The sequence below is a fragment of the Anabrus simplex genome, chromosome 8 (assembly GCF_040414725.1).
Source record: "Anabrus simplex isolate iqAnaSimp1 chromosome 8, ASM4041472v1, whole genome shotgun sequence".
NCBI classification, from domain to species: Eukaryota; Metazoa; Arthropoda; class Insecta; order Orthoptera; family Tettigoniidae; genus Anabrus; species Anabrus simplex.
The window spans coordinates 181,546,035-181,570,318 of record NC_090272.1 but is presented as its reverse complement, the minus strand read 5'-3'; the positions used below and the strand labels follow the sequence as shown (position 1 = coordinate 181,570,318).

The 24,284-nt window shown below is 39.8% G+C and overlaps 1 protein-coding gene across 1 annotated transcript in view; it reads right to left on the bottom strand.

Moving 5' to 3' along the window:
• LOC136878927 (very long-chain specific acyl-CoA dehydrogenase, mitochondrial) overlaps positions 1-4,578 on the bottom strand; it is a 142,638-nt gene extending 138,060 nt beyond the window's left edge. The window contains exon 1 of the mRNA XM_067152545.2: positions 4,033-4,578. Coding sequence (XP_067008646.2) covers positions 4,033-4,100 — 68 coding nt within the window. The 5' untranslated portion in view covers positions 4,101-4,578. The remainder of the gene's footprint in view (positions 1-4,032) is intronic.
• Between the last annotated feature and the right edge of the window lie 19,706 nt (positions 4,579-24,284).

Genomic DNA, 24,284 nt, shown 5'->3' with positions numbered 1-24,284 from the left:
TACACACCTCCATTTTCATGGATCTCGTAGAGCGCATATTCGGGGATGGAGAGCATACGCATCAGATAAAAAATTAGATGGATGGCTTTTCTGGCGTTTGCTCTATTAACCAGCGTTTCGTCTTAGGTCTGACACTAGACTCTTCATCTTCCATCTAATTTTTTATCTGATTTTTGATATGCTCTATTGGTGGAAAAGAATCTAATTCCCTTCATGGGAACTTAGAATTTCCATTTGAGCATACGCATGTCGGGCTGGAACTTCTCGATCAATGTCTTAATAACAGCCTGGGAGGTAGCGTCCGAAGCAACATGGATACATTTGGTGGCAGCCTTCTGTCCGGAGTCTTGGAAGTAAAAGCGCATCACACCATGAAATTCCAGATCGCTCACTTGCTTTCTGTTCTAGGTCAGAGAGATACACAGCACTCGCGTATTTCCAGTATAAAGTCCATTAAAAAGATATGCCCAACTTGAAAATGTCCTATATACATAAGGGCACTAAACTTAAAATATATGCTTTGTGCCAAGCATAACATGCTCCTGTGGTGCTAGCAAAGGGTCCCTACTGAACTTGTGCCAAAAAAAGGACCAATGCTTCTGCAAACTGACAATTTATATCATTATCATCCCAAAAATCCAAGAAGGAGAAATATTGGCGATGTTTCAACAGAAGGTCTTGTTATGCTCGATCATCATCATCATCATCTGGAGCAGTTTCCAAGCACAGGCTGGATCTGCTTGGAACATACGCCTCTCGATCATTTTCTGTCCATCCACCACTTTTCTTCTGTCACTGTCGTCCAGTCCCCTCCTCTTGCCTCAATGCTCTTCTTTACACCTTCCAGTCATCTGTCCCTCGGTCTTGTTCTAGGTCTCCTTCCCTTCAACTCCGTTTCTAACATCTTTCTTGGTATCCTCTCTTCTTGCATTATCTTAATATACCCATACCACTGCAGCCTAGATTTTTCAATCTTTTCCTTTAGGGGTATCTCATTTACCATTCCCCAAACTCTCTCATTTCTTACTCTGTCCATTCTTGTTAAACCTACTTGACACCACTGAAAATTAATTTCCACTGCTTGTATTCTACTTTTATCCCTCTCCTTCATCACCCTCATTTGTGATCCATATGCCAAAATCGGCACAAAATATGTCTCCTAGATAATTGCTTTACATCTCTGTGGTACATCCCTGTTCCATATCAATCCTGCCACACTCTTAAAGAATCCAATTGCACACCTTCCTCTTTCATTGATTTCCATCCAGTTTCCTCCATTTTCTTCAATTACACTTCCCAGGTATTTACAGCTTTCAGCTCTTTTCAACTGCTCCCCTCCTAATGCTCGATGTATCACAATAATAGATAACATTGGAATTTAGAAAAACAGAACAAGTGAGCATTTACAGCCACCAAATATTCTAGAAGTACAAGTACCGTATTTGAATTATTGCTCAGAATTAGGTGACATACCCACACACAAAATGAAATTATTACTCAAGTAAGGAATGAGGAAATTCTTGTGTCACTGTCTCGAAGGAACACAATAACTTGTATGGTGCCATGCCACAAAAAGGCAGAACCATCCTAGAATCCCAAGTAATTTAAGTGAAATATAATACAGAAACTTTTTAGCAATTTTTAATGAAGTTGGCTCTTTTCCATGTGTAATACTGTTACCATATGTTTTCTCTTTCAGGTAGTTTATAAATTTTACTCAAAGATAATTTTGGCAAACTGAAAAGCCTAAAAGTGATACACTTAAAAATTTTAAATAATTTTAAAACCTGCAGGGGAAGAGTTTTTGCTTTATGATTTCAGTCTTCTAGGTGAAAAATAGATAGGGTTCAAAGCAACATATCTTAACATGGATAACCCTTGAATTAGAAAACAAATCCACATGGTAATGACTTTACCTTCCATACCAGTGCAAGATTTACAGTTTATTTGGAATTTATTCCATGATGAATTTAACACACACATCCTAGATAGTATGGAGTAGTAAATGAGTTTCAGGATTGTGAGCAACAGCAGGGTACTTAATGTTGTGAGATGGACAGCAGACAATGGTATGAATGTAAATGGGATGAAAAGTCAAGCTGTGAGTTTTACCAAGAGGAAATGTCCTTTCAGTTTTAATTATTGTGCTCATGGGGTGATAGTACCTCATGGAGAACAATGTACCCACGTGTTGGAGAAATCATATTAAGGAGGTTGTTAAGAAAGGTTACAGATCTCTTCACATGGTTATGGGAGTATTTAGGGGTTGTAGTAAGGATATCAAGGAGAGAGTGTATAAGTATCTGGTAAGACTGCAGTCAGAGTATGGCTCCAGTGTATGGGACCCTCACCAGGACTACTCAATATGAGAACCGGAAAAAATTCAAAGGAAAGCAGCAGTTTGCTCTGGGTGATTTCTGACAAAAGAGTAGTGTTACGAGAATGTTGCAAACTTTGGGTTCGGAAAAACATGGGAGTAAGGAGAAGAGATGCTCCACTACGTGGTATGTTTTGAGCTGTCAGGGGATAGCTGGCTAGTTGTTTTACGTCTTATGGCGATGATAGGATAGGAAAGGCCCAGGAATGGGAAGGAAGCTGCCGTGGCCTTAATTAAGGAACAGCATTTGCCTGGTGTGAAAATTGAAAACCACGGAAAACCATCTTCAGGGCTGCCAACAATGGGGTTTTAACTCTACCTGCCGGATGCAAGCTCACAGTTGCGCACTCCTAACCGCATGGCCAACTCGCCCAGTGGACAGCTGGCGTGGAATGATATAAGTAGACGATTAAGCTTGAGTGGAGCTTTTAAAAGCATGAAAGATCACAGTATGAAGATAAAGCTGAAATTCAAGAGAACAAATTGGGGCAAATATTCATTTATAGGATGAGGAGTAAGGGAAATGTCCAATAAATTTCCAAGTTCTTTGAAAATGTGTAAGAAAAATCTAGGTAAAAATTTGCAAGGGAATCTGCCACCTGGGCGACAGCCCTAAATGCAGATCATTAATGACTGATTGTCATCAACATACCAACCATGCAGTTGAAGGCTTCAATTCTCAGTTTCAGAGAAGGATTGTAGCACACCATGTCAACATTCCATGCTCAACTGAATATACCTGAATACACCTGAAGGAAGTTCAGAATAAAACAGAAACATTGGTCACCCAATTATATGAAGGACACAAAAACATGAAGCAACAACCAACTTGTTGATTTATCCATTTATAAAAGAATACCCATCAAACTCAAGAAAGCATAACACATAGTTAATAAATACCAAAGTTACAAGGATGATCACAGTATCCCTCACTAATTTGAGGGCATATTGACATGATACATGCACCAAATTTGGAGTAGAAAAATAAAAAGATTTAGAAAATTATTAATTCATATTGTTTGTAATCTTTCTAATTGAAGTCTAATAATACAATATTTTATAGTAATTTAGAAACTTAATTTATACTTTTTGCTAAGTGGTTTTTCTTTTGATTATGGTCACAGGACCATGTTCAATCCAATGCTGGATATTTGTTGTACCGTAACCTTTAATTCTTATATTCTCTTCTCAAATTCCTTATCAAATAGGGTCTGCAGCAGAAGCATATTTGGAGATGAAGAGGAGGGAGTGGGTGAGAAGGGAAGTTTAGAAATAAGAGTGGTGAAGTGTGGCTTAGCTTTCTTACATTTTTTAAAACTAAGGTTGGCCTTTTTATTCATCAGAGTTTGCAAAGGTACGGTATATACACTTATGGGTAATTACGGAAAGTATTCATCTGAACTATATATTAAATGGTGAAACACTTAACACATACATTCTCAAATAACTCTCACAAAAAGGTAAAATATTACCATATTTGGGATTTAGGAATATGTATAAATATACCATAGGCTCATCCCTTTCAACGATAGTTATTAATTGATCCTTAAGACATGTAAAAAAACATAATTCGACATTCATACAGTACAAAAGAACTTATACAGATATACCTCTTCCTAAATACCATTCGGCTAAATTATCTGTCCGTAACTTACCTTGAAGTTATTTCGTTCAATTGTGAGCCTTTCTGGGGCACTGACACAAGTCGTGAAAACCGGAACATGATAGAATAGAATGCTTCTCAGACAGCGAATATCAATACAGAACGAACCTAGAACAAATTGTGATGCCTGTCGCGTTAGGGAACAGCTTAGAGGTCTGAAGCACTTGTCTTGGGGTCATGAATTTGACATTTTCGTACCACTACCGCTTGCCATAATTATACTTTGTCCTTTGTCCCAGGTGAAGGAGCAACAAGTAAGTTATAACAGAATAAATTTAGTTTATGAAAAAAACCATTAAATATCCCTTGCTATTTCGTGCAACTCTATATCACCCATTCGTTCTTCACTCCGAATCTCTCGCACCGTCGCACGTATCGCGTGTCACGAAGATATCTGGTCCGGTCTCAACTGTCCGCTCATCGAACTACAAACTTTTTGCCTTCGCGTATCAGCTGTATGCGTAACTTCGTGGTAGCAGCTGAGGCTGAGGGGTCAGTCCAGCAATGAATGCTACCATTGGTCTCTCTGGCGTGACGTCACTCGGTAGGCATCCCGGCCGTAGCAACTTGAGTCTAGGGAATGTCGAGGTGCAGCCATCATCGGCTTTGCTCGTGACTGCTCGAGGAACCTCGGCGTTTAGCACCTCCTACCTATCATGGCGATTTCGCGCCACGTGTGGAGCACAACGAGCTAGAATAACAGCTCGTTGGTGGAGCAGGAGAAGAGGGAGAAGAAGAAGAAGCTTTGTTTTGCTGTCAGCACCGCCGTCTCGATCCTCCTATACTGCCTGCTCTATGCGAGCATTTTTGCGACTACGCTGCGACAAAATTTCTCCGCTAGATGGCAGACATAGACGCACAATGTTCTAAACTTATTCTAATGACGACAGCCTACCAAATACTATGCAGTATGGTCATATGTTCACTGAAGCTCGTAAATTACGTCAGTAATATTAAATATCGGCAATATTACCTGTATGAAGTCGCAGTTGGTCTCTTAATGCACAATTTAAAGATTTTCCTGAACGAAGGCTTGGAGTGGTACCGTACTTTTTGTATTCTTGCCAACGCAATATCAAATAATAGAGGTCTTTACGAACTTGGTTAGGATAATATCACTAACAGTTTGCTGATGTTCTTTGACCTCACACTGTAACAAAACACATTCTGAAAGGTTTTTTTTTCTTGGCTATTTGTTTTACGTCGCACCGACACAGATAGGTCTTGTGGCGAAGATTGGATAGGAATGGGAAGGAAGCGGCCGTGGCCTTAATTAAGGTACAGCCTGGTCTGAAAATGGGAAACCACGAAAAACCATCTTCAGGGCTGCCGACAGTGAGGTTCGAACCCACTATCTCCCGGATGCATGCTCACAGCTGCGCGCTCCTAACCGCACGGCCAACTCGCCCGGTATTCTGAAAGGGAAGACGTCGCAAGTCCTTGTATTATGCTCGTACGTTTGAGGACTTCGGCAATAGGGCACAGCAGCTTAAACGAATTCCTGCAGATGCTTCACCAGAGCAATAAAACAAGGTTTTGGGTATCGAACTCCTCCTCTGTCCTGATGCATAATCAGTTCCATTTAGCGGTGTCGAAGCTCTAGGCAGTGAGATGTTACTGACACAAATGTCACACTCCATCCTCTCTTCAACAACACGAACCTAGTACCCGCAAATTAGGATTTGATTGACCGTTTCTAGTTTGATTGGAATGTTATCGTCTGGATATCTGAGGTTGTCCAAACTTTCTAAACATGAACACGTTTGTTTTGTGATTGTCCGTCACAATTCTTATCACAAGAAATCCACTATCCTCCGCGGCTTTAATCACATTCTGAAAAAAAAATCCGCAGCCTGTTTCCAGTCATTCGACCGGGTCAGAAATGGAACGAATGAAGCCCCATCTAGCAGCGAAGATAGGAATTGTGTCGGCCGCCGAAGGCTGTCGCACTCCTCCGGGGGAGCGATTAATGAATGACAGATGAAATGAAATGATATTCGAGAGTGTTGCTGGAATGAAATATGACAGGGAAAATCGGAGTATCCGAAGAAAAACCTGCCCCGCCTCCGCTGGAAAAATCTCACATGGAGTGACCGGGATTTGAACCACAGAACCCAGCGGTAAGAGGCCGGCGCGCTGCCTCCTGAGCCGTTGAGGCTCCATCACCTTCTGAAATAAGGTGTAAATGCACAGATGCGAGAGTAATCTGAGGATATCCAATTACTTCCTTTATTAGGTCCTTGCCTAGATAAAGCCGACAGCCGCTTTACTAGACGGTATTTCATGGAGTCGTATCCTTTCTGGCTGCGAACCACCTTGCCAAGATTGGCAAAATGGTGCACAACAGATGGATATTTCGGGGAAAGAATCTGAAGTTTCAGTTCTACGAAAAATACACCTTGCACGAACGGAAAGAAACAAGTGCTAACACTTTACAATCACTTTCGAAATATCTATAAGCATAAGATGATTAACTCATTTCACAGTTCTATACAAAATATCTCTTGTACTAACGGAAGTGACCAGACACGTTTACTCATTGTACGAAATAACTCAGGTTTTCACACACATGCATGCGCCAATAACACAGTGCTACACCCGCACTGACAGCGAATATTGTGCGTCTACTGCTGCACTCTTACGGCGAAATATTGGTAGTCGCGCCTTCCTGTGTTAAACTAGTGACATAGAGCAGGCAGTATAAGAAGATCGAGACGGCGGTGGCTGTCAAGGATTGTCGAGGTGCAGCGTGAGCGCAGCGCGTGGAGCCGCTCCAACATTTTTAAGTATGAATTTCCTTCATTCTTAAGCAATAGTACAAATAAAATCTGTCCTTCCAGACGCCGTACATGTTTGTATAAATTTAAAGCCTAGAGTTTTAACTACGGTACTTAACTATATTTTTAAAGCGTTTTCAAGTCCCTGAAAAATAATCAGGCGGCAAAGTTGAACAACGAACGTTACCGGTACGTGTTTAAAATTGATAGAAATAATGAAACTAAATAATGATTTTTGCTTCTTTCTATTACAATAATTGAATGTTAATACTGATAGTAATACTAATAAAACTCAATAAGGATTTCACTTTGTTCGAATCCTTGGCTAAATGGCCAGCGTTGTGACCGTCGTTTCAGAAGGTCCCGGATTAGATTTCCATCCGGATCGAAGATTTTAATCACGTCTAATTACTTCTGGCTCATAGACTGGGTGTTAGTGTTTGTTCCACCACTTTTCTCTTAATATTCAGACAACACACTGAGCCTCCCTGTCACAGACGGCAGCGCGTCGGCCTCTCACCGCTGGATAACGTGGTTCAAATCCCGGTAACTCCATGAGGGATTTGTACTGGACAAAGCAGAGGCAGGACAGGTTTTTCTCCGGGTACTTCCGCTTTTTTCCTGTCATCTTTCATTCCAGCAACACTCTCCATTCTCATTTCATAGTATCTATAAGTCATTAATAAATCACCTTGGGAGTGGCGATCCCATCGTACTAATAGCCTAAATATGCTTAATTCATTTCATCCTTGATCCGGTCAAGGAAAACAGAAGGTAGCTTTTTAAATTAAACAACACACACTGCACTCCCAACCACCACAGAAACGTGCAATAGTGATTACTAGACTTCGGATATTTAGGTGTTAAAAGGTCATTTTAGCTGCCTAAAAGACTGTCAAGTAGTTTCTAAAATACTTTTAGGCAGCTTCAATTGTACGTATTTTGATAGGCATTAAGTTAATTAAAATACCATACTTATTTTGCTAAATTGATAATCAATCACTACTGATCTGCATTTAGAGCAGTCATCCAGGTGGCAGATTCCCTACCTGTTGATTTCCTAGCCTTTTCTTAAAGGATTGCAAAGAAATTGGAAATTTATTGAACATCTCCCTTGGTAAGTTATTCCAATCCCTAACTCCCCTTCCTATAAGCGAATATTTGCCCCAATTTGTCCTCTTGAATTCCAACTTTATCTTCATACTGTGATCCTACTTTTAAACACACCACTCGAACTTATTTGTCTACTGATGTCCTCCCACGCCATCTCTCCCCTGACAGCTCGGGACATACCATTTAGTCGAGCAGCTCGTCCGTCTCCTTTCTCCCAAGTCTTCCCAGCTCAAATTTTGCAACGCTACTCTTTTGTTGGAAATTGCCCAGAACAGATCGAGCTGCTTTTCTTAGGATTCTTGCCAGTTCTTAATCAAGTAATCCTGTCGAGAGTCCCATACACTGGAACCATACTCTAGTTGCAGCCTTACCAAAGACTTCGTGGGCTGAATGGTCAGCGTAATGGCCTTCGTTTCAGATGGCCCTGGATTCGATTCCCGGCCGGGCTGGGGATTTAAACATTCACTGGTTAATTTCAATGGCCCAGGGACTGGGTGTTTGTGCTGTCCCCAACATCCCTGCAAATCACACATAACACTATCCTCCGCCATAACAACACGCAGTCACCTACACATGGCAGATGCCGCCCACGCACATCGGAGGGTCTGCCTTTCATGGGTTGCGCTCGGCTAGAAATAGCAAACACGAAATTAAAAAACAGAGACGTATATGCCCTCTCCTTTTACATCCTTACTACAACCCCTAAATACCTTCATAAACAAGTGGAGAGATGGGTACCCTTTAGTTACAACCATATTTATGTGATTACCCCAATGAAGATCTTTCCTTAATTTAAGACCTAGGAATTTACAATGCTCCCCAATGGGAACTTTCATCCCATCAACCCAGTAATTGAAAATGAGGACTTTTCCTATATTTGAAAGTCACAACCTGGCTTTTAACCCCGTTTATCATCATGCCATTGCCTACTATCCATCTCACAACATTATCGAGGTCATTTTTCAGTTGCCCACAATCTTATAATTTATTACCCTGTACAGAATAACATCACCTGCAAAAAGCCTCGTCTTTGATTCCACTTCTTTACACATATCATTTATATATATAAGAAAACGTAAAAGTCTAATAATACTGCCTTGAGGAATTTCCCTCTTAATTATTACAGAGACAGATAAAGCTCCGCCTACTCTAATTCTCTGAGTTCTATTTTCTAGAAACAGAGCTACCCATTCAGTCACTCTTTTCTCAAGTCCAATTGCACTCATTTTTGCCAGTAGTCTCCCATGATCCACCCTATCAAATGCCCACCATAGGTCAATCGTGATACAGTCCAACTGACCTCCTGAATCCAGGATATCTGCTATATTTTGCTGGAATCCTACAAGCTGAGCTTCAGTGGAATAACCTTTGCTAAACCCAAACTGCCTTCTATCAAACCAGTTATTAATTTTTCAAACATGTCTTTTATAATTAGAAACATTGCTTTCCCAACGTTTACACGCAATGCATGTCAAACTGAATGAACTGTAATTTTTAGCCTTATGTCTATCACCCTTTCCTTTATACACAGGAGCTACTATAGCGACTCTCCATTCATTTGGTATAGCTCCTAAATGCAAACAATAATCAAATAAGTACTTCAGACATGGTACTATATCCCAACCCATTGTCTTTAGCATATCCCCTGAAACCTTATCAATTCTAGCTGCTTTTCTAGTTTTCAACTTTTGTATCTTACTGTAAATGTCATTCTTGTCCTAGGTAAATTTTAACACTTCTTTAGTATCACTTACCTCCTCTGTCTGCACATTATCCTTGGAACCAACAATCTTTACATACTGCTGACAGAATACTTCTGCCTTTTGAAGATCCTCGCATATACACTCCCCTTGTTCATTAATGATTCCTGGAACCTGTTTCTGCCTTAAAGTACCTATACATACTCTTCCATTTTTCACTAAAATTGTATGGCCGTCAATTATGCTGACTTCTTTGCTAGATTTAATTTCCTACTAAGTTCCTTCAATTTCTCCTTACTTCCAGAGCCATTTCTAACTCAATCTCTTTCCAACCTGCATCTCCTTCCTAGTCTCTTTACTTCTTTGTTATACCGTAATATAGTGGATCTTTACAATTCCTTACCACTTTTAAAGATACAAACCTATTTTCACATTCCTCAACAATTGCTTTAAACCCATCCCAGAGTCTGTTTACATTTTTATTTACCGTTTCCCACCAATCATAGTTACTTATTAAAAACTCCCTCGTGCCTGTTTTATCAGCCATATGGTACTGCTTAATAGTCCTATTTTTATATCTTCCTTTCTTACACATTTATTTTTAACTAGCTGACCCGACAAACGTCGTTCTGTCAAAAATAAATTACAATGGAACGAACTCGAATTCAGTCTGTACTGCACGCAAAAATCAGAATAATGCAAATGATTACATTATCAACATCGAATGAGTTAATTTTCTACTGCTACCAAAAGTTAATAACAAACTACTGGAAAATGTGTTTTCATTACCTGCAATGTTAATATCTTGATTGTGAATAAGGGAATGCTGAAATAGGTCACAGCATATCACTACCTAGAAATTACCCTGGTAGACTGTAACGTAGATGTGAACTGTTCAGCAGGTCTATATTTTTTGGATATTTGTAAGGAAATATATGGAATTTGTTCTTGTTCCTGAAACTAACGAGTACAATGGATCTGGTGGTGGAATCATTGGCACTAATTTCATTTTGCCATTTGCGCAACACAATCCAGCGGCTTCATTTTTGTATTTCATTGCCTTACAATATTGGCAAACTGAGTTCATAGATCCAATAGCAACGCACTGGTAGGCACTGTAGTCAATTGAAACATCGTAACTGAAAGCAGCTCGATTCAAACTTGCAAGATTATTAGCTGAACGACGCGCTGCACGGGTTTGTGATATCCCAATCCTTTCAGTTTCATTTCACTCTTCACGTTGTTGTGCAGTTCGATTAAACTGAAAATTACCTTGGCTTGTAGCATGTGGAGTTCTTCGACCAAAGTTGCTCCGCCCGCGTCTTATAGGCGGCATGAGTCTTGAAATGAGTATACTGTATATGGAAGCACACACAAAATAAACCACTCAACCAAAGAAATAGATGAACTTGTTTGTTGAGAAGCAAAGATTTAAAAACAATCAGGATAGACAAAGGTCTCCAACTATAACAAAACACAACACTGCATGCGACTGTCTGAAGAGCGTATGTTTGGGAGATCCGTACCGGCAGTCGAGCCAGCCAGCGGATAATATAGTGGATCTTTACCATTCCTTACTACCTTTAAAGGTACAAACCTATTTTCACATTCCTCAACAATTGTTTAATATATATTAAATTGGCACCGTTGGCGACGGGGGCCGGGCTCGCTACTGCGGGCACCACTGACATTGGCCCGGCTGGCGACGGGCTGCGCTAAACAACAACAAAAAAAAAGGATTTCAGTTGTACCACGGTTACTAGACTAGACGGTAGGGGTCACGCGCAGGCTGGCTTTGGCTGATGACGTCATCGGGTCTCCTCTGGCCGGCTTGCAGTGAACGCGACCCATTGTATTTGTGCGTTTCTGTTAATGATTTGCTTGTTTTTATTTAACCATTTACTTAATATTTTTCAATTTTGTCAAATGTAATTGCCGGTTATGTGTAGATAATTATGTTGTAATTTATTTGAGTATTCTTCAGAAGATTACAAGTTATATAATGACCCTGTGCTTAACGAACTATTCCAGTAGCTTTCTCAGTATTATCTTTCGCCTCGCAAATAAAGTATTTACGGTTCGGTTTTCGTATTTTCTATCCATCCAGTGATTTTAAAACGATTTTATACATAGATTTATCTCTAAAACTCGTTACTAAAATTAAAGAAACATGACCAATCGCACGGGATGTTTTTTACCGTTGTTTTGGCGGATTGTTGGTGTTAAGTAGTGTTGTAAACACCTAATATTATATTTATGTATAAGTAACTATTTATAAATGTGTATTGGCCGATGGAATGTTGGTAAAAAGCCCCTGAAGAAACGTCAACCTCTTCCACCATATCAGGGGTCACTCTTTTTTGGGGGGAAAGAGGCTTCCACAGGCTTAGGCCATATAGACCTGTGGTACGGAGAAAACCCTCACAGTCAGAAAATGCGATCAAAAGTTCAATATTTAAAATCACCTAATAAATACACCCAATTTTTATGATGGTGCTAAAACTGCATACATATTTACATTATAGAGGTACCACACAAAATATTTACATCTAGATGTTACTTCGTTGTTTTACATTATTTAAAATCAGTCTATCCAACAACTTTCTTAACTTTTTTCATTAGGAGTTCGTTTACATCTCTTGTAAGAATTCATGTGCCTAAGTTTGTTAATGTTTTTCATCTTTATGAAGGTTCTGGTTCTAACAAAACATGAAACAAAATCTTCAAGATCAGGATATTTTTTTCTTAATTTTTTCATTTAACAATCTAAAAATTCCTGGACATTTCATAATGTAGTTTCCATGGAAACCACTAAATTCATTTTCCATTTTAATAATAGAATTAATGCACTCATCCGTGGGTTTCATTAAGTACCCTCTCGAAATGGTTTCTAGCCAATTCCTAGGTGAAGGAGAAATGTTCACGGTTTGGATCCCGTACATATTAGCTTTCTGGGGGTACTTTTTCTTCACCCTATAAGCTACATAGCCAGCAATCATTTCTAGTAGCTCGTTCTGCTCTCTATCACGAGACCCCATTAGGGGGGCATTTAGGCATCATCAAAACCCGTGAAAAGATTCGTGAAATGTTCATCTGGAAGGGTATGGACGGAGAAATCCGTGAATTGGTAAAATCTTGTAAATCATGCTGGCTTAGTAAACCCATCATGTCAACTAAGCAAGGGCTTTTGCCTTCTCATCAAGCGTCGCGCCCCATGGAACGTCTCTACATCGATTACGTAGGACCATTTCCCCAGTCAAAGGGGAACGCTAACAAGTTCATCCTTGTATGTGTAGATGGTTTTACTAGATTTTCTTGGTTATTCCCGACTAAGCTGGCTACCGCTCAGACCACCATTACTTGTTTAAATTCCATTTTTGCTTCTTTTGGTCCGTGTCAATATATTGTGTCTGATAACGTCTAAAGCTTTCACATCCAATCTCTTTCGTAAATTCTGTTTTGATCTGTCCATATCTCATGTGACTACTTCGGCTTATTTTCCTCAACCATCTCTAGCTGAACGGGTCAATCGTAATCTGAGGTCGGCCTTTATTGCCCATCATCATGAAGATCATTCTAGGTGGGACACGTCCCTGCATTGGTTAGCTTTTGCTTTGAATTCGGCGATTCATGTATCTCATAGGTTTACTCCAGCTTCGTTGATGTTCAATTCCGATCCTAACACGCCGCTCTCTAACCTTTGGACTCTGAGTGACATTCTACCTGAGACAATAGATCCAGATAATATTAAAGATCTTTGGAAGAAGGCTAAAGCCAATCTTAAAGTGTCTCATGAAAAGGTTAGGGAAAGATATGATCGTGGACGGAGACCCACCAATTTGAAGGTAGGTGACTAGGTGATGGTCAAAAATTTTGGTCCCGCGGGCAAGCTTGCCCCCAGATTTCATGGGCCGTGCATAATCCTAGATTTTCTTACGCCGGTTACGTCGTTGTTAAGCAATCCAGCCACCGAGAGGGTATTTAGGGTTCACCTGTCCCAGGTGAAACCTGTGTAATTTCCGCACTAACTCAGCTCGTTTTTATTTTTTTACATTTTGGAAGAAATCTGAAGGTTATATTTTTGGTTTCATTTTGAGGCCTTCTGCCCTTGGAATTATGTTCTTTGTTTCCTAATGTTCATTGTACAACCTCCCCCGAACAGTTAAACTGCTATCCTGTCCTTGCCATGGCCATTACCACGCTCCCGTCTCCTGCTCAACCACACCAGTGGCTAATTAAAATGAAATAAATTTTTCCACGCCGCTGGCCCCTCAGCTCCACCACAAGTACTGTACCCGAAAATCATTATGCTCCAACAATTTCTGCCGCCGAGATCTTCATGTTTCAGTGCCCCCGCAGCAGCGCGGCGCCGTGCCGCTACTGGAGTAGAGCACGGGCCCGATCTACTTCAGTGAGGTCAACCAGTGTACGGCGAGCCGGAGCCCTCCTCCCGGCCAAGGCTGATAAGCGGCGCACCTCCTGCAACTTGCCCGCGGTCTGTAAACATTCGCCGCGTGTGCGGCGAGCTTCAGCACCACCATCCCTCTCATAGTGCGGGAGAGCGGTATCTCAGGGTACTTGAGGGGTCCGAGCGGCCTTCTCTGGACACAAGCAGCGGCGGCTGGTCTGGCCGTCAAACTTAATCAACATTTAATGTACTTAATCAGCTAAATGGACATTTCGTATCAACAATTAACGCATTTTTAAATTCAACTGCAATATTTGGTGGACTTTAATTTTTTTTCCTTTCAAGAATTAAAAGTTTTCATTCTGAATTCAACTACTACAGGCATAAAGACATTACATCAAAGTTACTACAAAGAATTTTGAAACTGGATCCAACCAATTTAAGAAAACTTGTTTGTAAATCCTTCTGCAATTTATTTCTATATCAACATCATAAATTGGACCTTGTTTTAAAACAAAATTTGATGTTCTTCGGTGTCTCCCCTTGGAAGAACTTTTGGGGTGGGGGAGGTCTGTACCGTGCGGTACACCTCCACGCCGCTAATTCAAACATTGCGCCAGTTGGAACTCCTCTACTGGAGGAAGCCTGAACTTTAACAACCAAGTTAATTCTAAAGTTTCTCAGAAGATGTCGCTATTGTAAATTTTGAAGAGTTTTGAACTGTGTCTTTCTCTGTAGTGAGAAGTATGAACATTCTCTTCTAGATGGCACTACTGAAGAACTACAATTGTGCACCCTGGTGCGAAGTGAAGGAACTGTTTTTTGAGAAATTTTGTGTTCATAAGTTTGTTCTTTGTTAAATTTCTTTCAGTCATTTTTGGGTAGGCAGTATAACCCTTCTCTTTCCGCTTGTTTTGAATTTAGTCAATCCCGAATTTCTTTAATTAATTTTAACCAATAATGTGTGTCTTCTCCGATATGGAAATGTTGCTTGACCCTAGCCAATAAAGTTGATGGGGGTGTGGGTTCTCATTCATGAAACGTCTCGAATTTTCCGCGAGGATATATAAACTGCTGATTTTCTTGTCTCCTGGCCACTTCAGTAACATCTTTCCTAGTGTGATTATATAGCAGGGGGCGGGAAGCGCCCCTTTCTTCAGGCGGCAGTTCATCCATCAGGTAATGGCCTTTTAATAACTTCCTTCTTTGCTAGCTCAGCAGTTTAACCCTCCGGGCAGGTTCGAAACTTTTATCATGTACCCTTCCTTTAAAATGTAAAAGACACTTGGTATAAAGTTCTGTCTCTTTAACTACAAATTGGGATAGAGAGTGCCTTACCCTCTCGAGCTCCCACTCATATTGTTTTTGAGGTGACTACGTTTTCTCTACCGTTTTTCTTCGTTTCATAATGTAATAAAGTTTTCCTATCGTGTCACCTCCGTAGTATGGGATTAGCCCTTGCATAAGCGGCCTAGAGCCAAATAGGTTTTTAAAATGGTGTATTAGGAGTGCAAGTTACGCCTCTACTCAAGATGGTATTTTGGGGCCATGTAATTGTCCTGTTTCTTTATTTAATTGGCCTCAGTAGGTTGGGTATCATTACCCCTGTTCTTGTGTGACCGTAGGGCAGCTTGAACGTGGAGTTTGGAGTGGCCTTTGAATTGGCTTGAACTTTGAGAGCGGGTTACTCTTTCTTAAATTTGGTTTCTGTGTGCCTCGAGCAGGCTTTTTTGGGTAATTGGGAGCTAGAGCTCCTTGGTATGATTAGGGTTTTCTGCCCCTTTGTTCAACCTTGTGCATAAGTAAAGTTGGGCTCATTGCTCAAGGATTGTAATTCTGGGGCTCGAAGCCCAAAAGCCATTAATAAACTGTAATTGTACATTCTTAACTTGTTGATATATATATATATATATATAACTGAGTTCATGTTGTACTTGTTATTTCTTGATCTCGAAAAGAAAATATAAACTTTGTTAAATTTTAAATTAACTTTAATTTCGTAAGTTGAGACCTATTCATGCCAGCACCTTCTTTCACCTCTAACTACCACGGATAACTCCGTAACATCATCAATTCCAGGTGCCTTGTTCCTATTGAGGTCACTCACAGCTCTGTCAAACTCTGACCTCAAAATTGGGTCTCCCATTTCATCAGCATCAACAGCCTCTTCATGTTCCAGAACCAAATTATCTACATCTTTACCTTCATACAACTGTTGGATATGCTCCTGCCATCTTTCTGCTTTGTCTTCTTTCCCTAGAAGTGGCTTTCCATCTGAGCTCTTAATATTCATACACCTAGATTTCCTTTCTCCAAAGGTTTCCTTGATTTTCCTGTATGAATCATCTACCTTTCCCAGGACCATACAGCCATCGACATCCTTGCACTTGTCCTTCAGCCATTCTTCCTTAGCTACCTTGCACTTTCTATCCACTTCATTCTTTAATCGCCTGTATTCTTTTCTGCCCTCTTCATTTCTATCATTCTTGTATTTTCGTCGTTCATCAATCAGGTCTTGTATCTCCTGAGTTATCCGCTGATTCTTAGTTGATCTTTTCTTCCTTCCTAACATCTCTTCAGCAGCCCTACTGACTTAATTTTTCATGACTATCCACACTTCCTCTATAGTGTTTCCTTCAGCCTTTTCATTTAGTCCTTGTGCAACATGTTCCTTGAAACAATCCCTCACACTCTTTTCTTTCAACTTGTCTAGATCCCATCTTTTCGCATTCTTTCCTTTCTTCAATTTCTTCAACTTGAGATGGCATTTCATGACCAACAAGTTGTGGTCAGAGTCCACGTCTGCTCCTGGGAAGGTTTGCAATCCAACACCTGGTTTCTGAATCTCTGCCTAATCATAATGAAGTCTATTTGATACCTTCCAGTGTCTCCAGGTCTCGTCCACGTATACAGCCATCGTTTGTGGTGTTTGAACCAAGTATTGGCAAGGACTAAATTATGATCAGTGCAGAATTGAACCAGCCGACTTCCTCTTTCGTTCCTTTGTCCCAATCCAAATTCTCCTACTGTACTACCTTCTCTTCCTTGGCCTACCACTGCATTCCAGTCTCCCATCACATTTAGTTTCTCGTCACCTTTTACATATTGTATTAAATCTTCTATCTCTTCATATATTCTTTCGATTTCTTCATCATCCGTTGAACTAGTAGGCATATAGACCTGCACTATTGTGGTGGGCATTGGTTTGGTGTCTATCGTGACGACAATAATTCTTTCACTATGCTGGTCGTAGTAGCTTACCCGCTGCCCTAGTTATTCATTATTAAACCAACTCCTGCATTCCCCTGCTTGACTTTGTGTTGATAATTCGGTAGTCGCCTGACCAAAAATCTTGTTATTCCTGCCAACGTACTTCACTTATACCAACTGCGTCTAACTTTAGCCTATCCATCTCCCTTTTCAGATTCTCTAACCTACCACAACGATTCATACTTCTAACATTCCACTCTCCGACTCGCAGAATGTCAGAATCCATCTTCCTGATGATCGCCCCCTCTCGTGTAGTCCCCACCCGGAGATCCGACTGGGGGACTAGTTTACCTCCGGAATATTTTACCCGGGAGGAAGCCATCATCAGTACATCATTCATACAGAGAGAGCTGCATGTCCTCGGGAGGTAGTTACGGCTGTAGTTTCCCGTTGATTTCAGCCGTGTAGCAGTATCAACACAGCTAAGCCATGTTGAGTATCATTACAAGGCCGTATCAGCCAATCATCTAGACTGCCGCCCTTGCAACTAGCGAAAGGCTGCTACTCCCCTTTCGATGAACCATTCTTTAGTCTGGTCTCTCAACAGATACCCATCCGATATGGTTGCACCTGCGGCTCGGCTATCTGCATCATTGGGACACGCAAGCCACTCCACCGCGGCAAGGTCACGTGGTTCGCAGAGTAGGGAATTAATATTAACTACTAGATTACGGTGGAAACCAGACTACAGGACTGAACTATTACGCAGACGGAATCGCAAAAGGGATTATTTCATTGTGTATGGGTCTGTGCTGAGTGATAACTGATACTGCCTGTTTTCCTATGCTCAGTGCATTTCGTCTTGTGCGGGACGCGAGCTGCAGAACTGTTTCGTGAATCGTGTCGTTTCGGTACAGCGTATATCAGAAACTGACAATGGAGAAAAACTCTAAGGACCGTAGCAATTCCAATGTGATAATGGTGTGAATGTGGCACCGCTGGGCTGACCTAATGGCCTAAATTGGTGCATTGCTGAATCATGGAACGATGTGGACAAGGATGAGTATATCTGATTTAATTTAATCTATGAAAAATAACAGCTAGTTGTCAGGTAAATTTGTATATAATCATTTATTGCATGTAACGTTAGAATTGATTTGAATTAATTATGTAGCAAGGGTTAGCTGGGTTAGAATAAGATAGTTTGTGGTACAAATGCCTTGGGGGTGGGTGTTTATTCTTCCGTAAATATTTCTAGAGTAATGGTGTTAATTTTATCTTTAAAGTATGTTTCTGAGCGCGTGTCGAAGCAACCTTCTGTGTTAATGAAATATCAGCGTGTGTTAGTGTAATGGGGATAAATATTAGATGGAATTATGTACACTTAAATTGATTTGCATGGGCGTGTAATTGATTGGCATGTTGCATGTGGATTTTGTTCTTCGAGAAAACCCATCAGTGCTGTGGACTCGAACCGGTAAACATTAACGAATATTACAGCTTATATTTAGAGTCTTCGTGTGTGAATAAATGATTTAATTTTGGTTGAGGTAAAGATATGTGCTGTGAGGTAATTCATGTTTCGACGTGTCTTTATGTGATTTATTTAGGGGCATGTCGAGATAGGACTTTTTTTAAACAGTAGAACGGCAGTGAGGGGAAGGCGAATAAATGAGAGTCATGAGATACGATACTATGAGAGACATACATACAAAAGAGGTAAGAAATCGTGTATTCCGGAATATGGTGATTTGAGGAATTGTATGTTAATCCTGGTGAGATATTGAACCAGTGGAAGTCGACAGAGAGCCAGAGATAGGCAAATATTAGAAGGTATTCTGAAGAAAGTGTGAATGTACTTGGCTTGTTTTGGAGATAGCGAGAGAAAATATTGACACGTGTGTTACGTCAAGAGGATGTTGGAAGATGAATGTTTACCCTAAAGTATAGAGTGAAATATTATGTCATGTTGAGATAGGGTCAATGAAGTCTATTAAATACGTTATTTCATAAACAGTTCCAATTGAATAAGTAGAACCACAGCACAAGTTTATTTCATTAATTAACGTCATATGAACAACATTTTGGTTAGAAGTTAGGGCACTTCAGGTATTCTGAAATTGGATGTTTGAGGGACATCGGTTCGATTCTCGACCGTCCCACTGGACTTGGTTTTTCACTGATGGTTGTCACCATGGATTTATTTGTTTACATGTGTGGTTGGCATTTCTTGTATGTGAATTTTGACAACAGAAATTCGGTTTCGTGGTTGTGGTAATTTTGTTGATTGTGGACTCAGTTCCATGTTTTTGTGGCAGTTGTTCCATTCCCACTGCAAAACCCAGTGTAGTTATAAGTTTTGGGGGATTTTATTAGTTTATGTCACGTAGGGCCCTGGGCTACAAATTTATTATTAGTGTGATTTTGTTAATGTTTTGTTAATGTTAATGTAAAAGGTCAATTACGTTTCGGACTAATAATAATAATGTAAATAATTTCTGTAATGAAACCCAGCAAGAGAATAATCAAACTGTAATGATTTGCAATGATTCATGTCGACAATTCTTTTGTAAGCAGACCGTGAAAATTTATTTTTAAAGTAATGTAAACAAACCCTAATCCACTCGATTAATATTTTTCTTTAGAATGTCGAGATTTTGAGGGAGTGTTGTATTGTATTAAATAATTAATGAGTGGAAATATGATTAATATAAAACAGACTTTAACATATTGAGATAGGTAATGCACTTTTGCTCAGTTGAACAATAAGACTTCGAAGATGTAACAGAATTATTCAGTATCTGAATGGACGTATTATTGTGACATTCATGTTGATTGACCTCGTGATTTTTCAACAATAATTCATTTTATATGGTGTTTTTGTCGTACTGCCAATGTTTTAAATAAACTTAGTTCTGCGAAGAGTTTTCATTCATAATCTTTTTATTTTTACTCTTTATCTTTCGTACCTATTAATCTAAGTTTACTTTTTGGTTTCGAAATAACCCCTGTGATCACCCGTATTCGACCCTGGGATGAACAGCCGGTGCCCTACTTGCATGCTGGAATGGTAGAATATGTATTAATCAAACTTGTCACCGTGAGTGTCAAAATTGCCATACGAAATATCAGTAATTTGTGAAAGTGTGTTTCTAATACTTAATTGAAAAATGTCTACATTAACATCAACGGTTAAAATTTTACTTGCCCAGCAAATTGACTTGCATTGTGTGCTAACAGTAATGCTGAAGATGCATACTGATGTACTATTGAAGACATTGTTTACAACTACATCACAAAATTCGCCTACATATTCTCATGAACATAATGTATGAAACCGCAATTGCAGGTAGGCTTCTATTCTACTATCGTCTACATTTATTGTGGAGTTTTTCAGTGCTTAATAATAGAATTGCGAATGTGATTCTTGAGCTTAATATTGTTTTTATACATTGCTGGTCACTTTTTCTTTCTGTGTGATTGGTAGTAGTAATATTACATTCCCGTATTCTTATTTTCTTTGTATAATTCTTCGCCAGTCCTGTTATCCTATATTTCCTGTTTGAACGCACCTCAGGGGCTCGAAGCTGAATGATTCTATTAATGTATTTCTATATATTTCCTTTCTCAGTTCGTTTAATACTGCTATTTTTAGTTTCGTGTTGTACTTGGATATTGATGTGATACCCCATTGTCTTGGATATGCTTTGCTCTGCTGTCTTGCTTTTGAAGGGATTTCTTGTTTGTCATAATATCAGATTTGTGTTAATGTATCAATCATTCATTTAAAGTTAAAACTGCTTTGTGGTGTGAGGTTATGTTTGTAGTACATATATCACGACCTCGCACTGTATTTAGAAGTGAGAGATAACATTGTCAGTATTCGATGTATTATTATTTCAGTTTTATATTTTGTTATTAATATTTTTAAGCTGGGAGGTCTCCATGTGTGACATGAGTAATTTGTTTTGTACAACGACTGGTAAAATATTGCTATTCATAACTCGGGAACTTTGTATGACATATGCGCGCATCCCAGAGTCTGATTGCTGTAGTCGGGAAGTTCTATGAATCATGTGAATAGCCTAGAGTCTGACGAGGTGGACTTTTTGTTGTAGTCGAAAATTTCCGATGAGCCCTTTGATGGTGTTATTGTCTTGGGGCCAGGAATAGATTCAGGACATGGTCTTGACTAGAGAATCTACTCATAATTGGCTGGCCAGAATCAATCTCGACGTATCTTTGAGAGGAAGAGGAAGGCTGACGTCTATATAGGCAAGTGTTCAAACTTCGGCGAGACACACGACACGGGAATGAACTTCTAAACACACTGGACTATACTTCAAACGTTTGCGGAACATAGTATTATTATGTTTTTAGAACGTGGCTGACCTACAAACTGTGGAGTGCTTAGGTACTTGGTATTGTATCACTTGTGGCGGCTTGGTATTATATGTTGGTGAAAGCTGTGAGGTGCTATATCTCAGATTTTCAAGAATTTACGTTTTAGAACAAGCGTGTGTTGCTCAAGTGAATGTATCTTCAAACCAAGTGTTAGAGTCAGTGAACACTGTATTATAAAGGTACAGTATCTGTGTGAGATAATAAGTGCCAATGATGAGAATCGGCAAGTCGTGTTCATACAGAGACAGTGAAGGGTACTTATCTACATATATGTGCATTGTTCAACGGACTATCTACAAAAGGTGGCTTAGTCCTCGCTTTCGTGTTTCCACTTTTTTCATTGCTGTTGTAAATACGGAGTCTTCCAGCAATATTTTGTGTATTATGTGTATATTTTGGTGTGTTGGTGAGGTAAACATGCACAGATATTGAGTATATAGATAGTTCATTTAGAATCAGTGGAGTTATTAATGAACCTAGGTGCAGTTTCTACCTATTTAGTCGTTTTCAGAAGGTTAGGTTAGGCCTGACGCAGATGTACCAGTACGCAGCTTTTATGTACACGCTCTGGGAGATGAAGGATTATCATCATGCTCTTTAAAAAATTCGAGGGATCCATTCTGGTGAACTCTGGCGCCCATACTACGGACATTTCGATTAATTATTTTATTAATTTAATTTATTTCAATTATTTTATTAAGTTTTGAGTAACTTTATTTATTCAGATATTCACATACATTACATGTCCTCAATAACATAGTATGGCATACGAACTTGGGGTATCAGATCATTATTTACATCATAGTAATACTTGAAAGTACTTCAAAATAAAAAATATATTAATTATATAGTATTGGAAATGAAAATAGTAGAACTGTATCATAACCGTTGTACTAGGTAAGGAGAGAGGGGGCGTGTAAGGTAAGAAGTGGGAGGGAGGACCTACGGTAAGCATAACCGGATGTGCGTCTCTACGCCACTCTGCGTTATCTGTTCATAAAGGTATTGCACACAATGCGCACTGCGGCGCTATCCCTGATTGCGAACTGTAACTACAAGCGCCTTCTGGCTGGACAGCGAAGTTTATTACTGATATTCATACCTATTCTCTTCGATTCAACGAGTTTCACTTTGTTTTCTTGACACGGCATAAGCCCTAAAGCCCATATCATTTCTACAGTATAGACTTCATCTATAATATAGTGGGAGTATATTGAAAATGAAATCATCAAAAGAACACCATCAATCTTTAAAAACTAAACGAAACTCCATGGCGCAACAGACCCGAAGGGACATTCACAGCCATCTACGTATGAAAGATAGTAGTTGGTAACGAACCCGATTAACATACAATTAGTGCAATATTTTCAGCATCTTTCCGGGGGGGGGGGGAGATTTTTAATTGGTCAAGTATGTTCACCAGTATGTCTGATCAAACTGAGGGAAGTTCCTGACTTCAGAAACAAGCAAGAAACTTAACTATTTTCCGCTACGGAGTCCTCTACATTGATCAACAACCTAATATCAAAGGGACCGCTTAGGACTTCAATTGACCTGCAGTATATTTCGGTGAGTGTAACACCGCAGACCAACTATTGACGCTCTATTCTGGTCTAGTACAAACACATTTTATTAGTATGCCATGTACACACGTGTTCTTTTATCTCAAAATTGTTTGTTGATCCACAATGTGCAAGTATAAACTCGCGGTGATCAACTGCGACGAAACACATGAAAATATGGCAGCGTGTCGTATTTTGAGCTCGAATGAAACGTGCACAGTCTGCAGGAACACAAAACTGTACTTCAATCGACCATCAAGTCTCAAAGAGACTTTCGTGGCCCATAAATTGCAGTGGCGAAGCTAATGGTTAATGAATGGGTAGGCAGGAAACCTTACCTTATTTTTGTAGAGCAGTTCCAGACGTCAGATTTCTTGGTTGCAAAATGGTCAATCACACGGTCCTTCAGTACTTGATAATTCATCAATTACTTCTCAAGTTTTTCGATGGTAATGGTACTAAGACTGCTGAGTCTTCCATTGTTCATCGTATTACGCAAGTATGTCTTTATCCTCTTCAGTGTGTTCATACTCCTTTCAGAGGAAGTCGTATTCACAGGAAATGTTAATATTAAACGAATCATTTTTGACACTTCGATGTCATTGAGGACAATATAATGTAAACGTTTTTGAGAAGACGAATGTTTTTCTATATCGGAATAAATGTTAATTCATTTTCCAATCTTTCTCTATTAAAACAAGGGTAAATGTCCATAAGACTGTTCAGTTTAATAGCGGGAAAGCTCTCTTTGTAAACTATGAAAAGAGCTGGATCGAACAACTCAACAAACTGAATGCTTTCAAAATCGCCAAACGTACACTGACTGACAGAGCAAATGCAACACCAAGAAGGAGTGGTTTGAAAGGGATGAAAGTTGGGGAAAAACAGAGACGACACGGACGAATAATTGATGTTTATTTCAAACCGATATGCAGGTTACACAATGCGCACGGCATCGACTCAGTAGGATGTAGGACGAGCGCGATGCACGCAGAAACACGTCGAGGTACAGAGTTAATAAGAGTGCGGATGGTGTCCTTGAGGGATGGTTCTCCATTCTCTGTCAACCA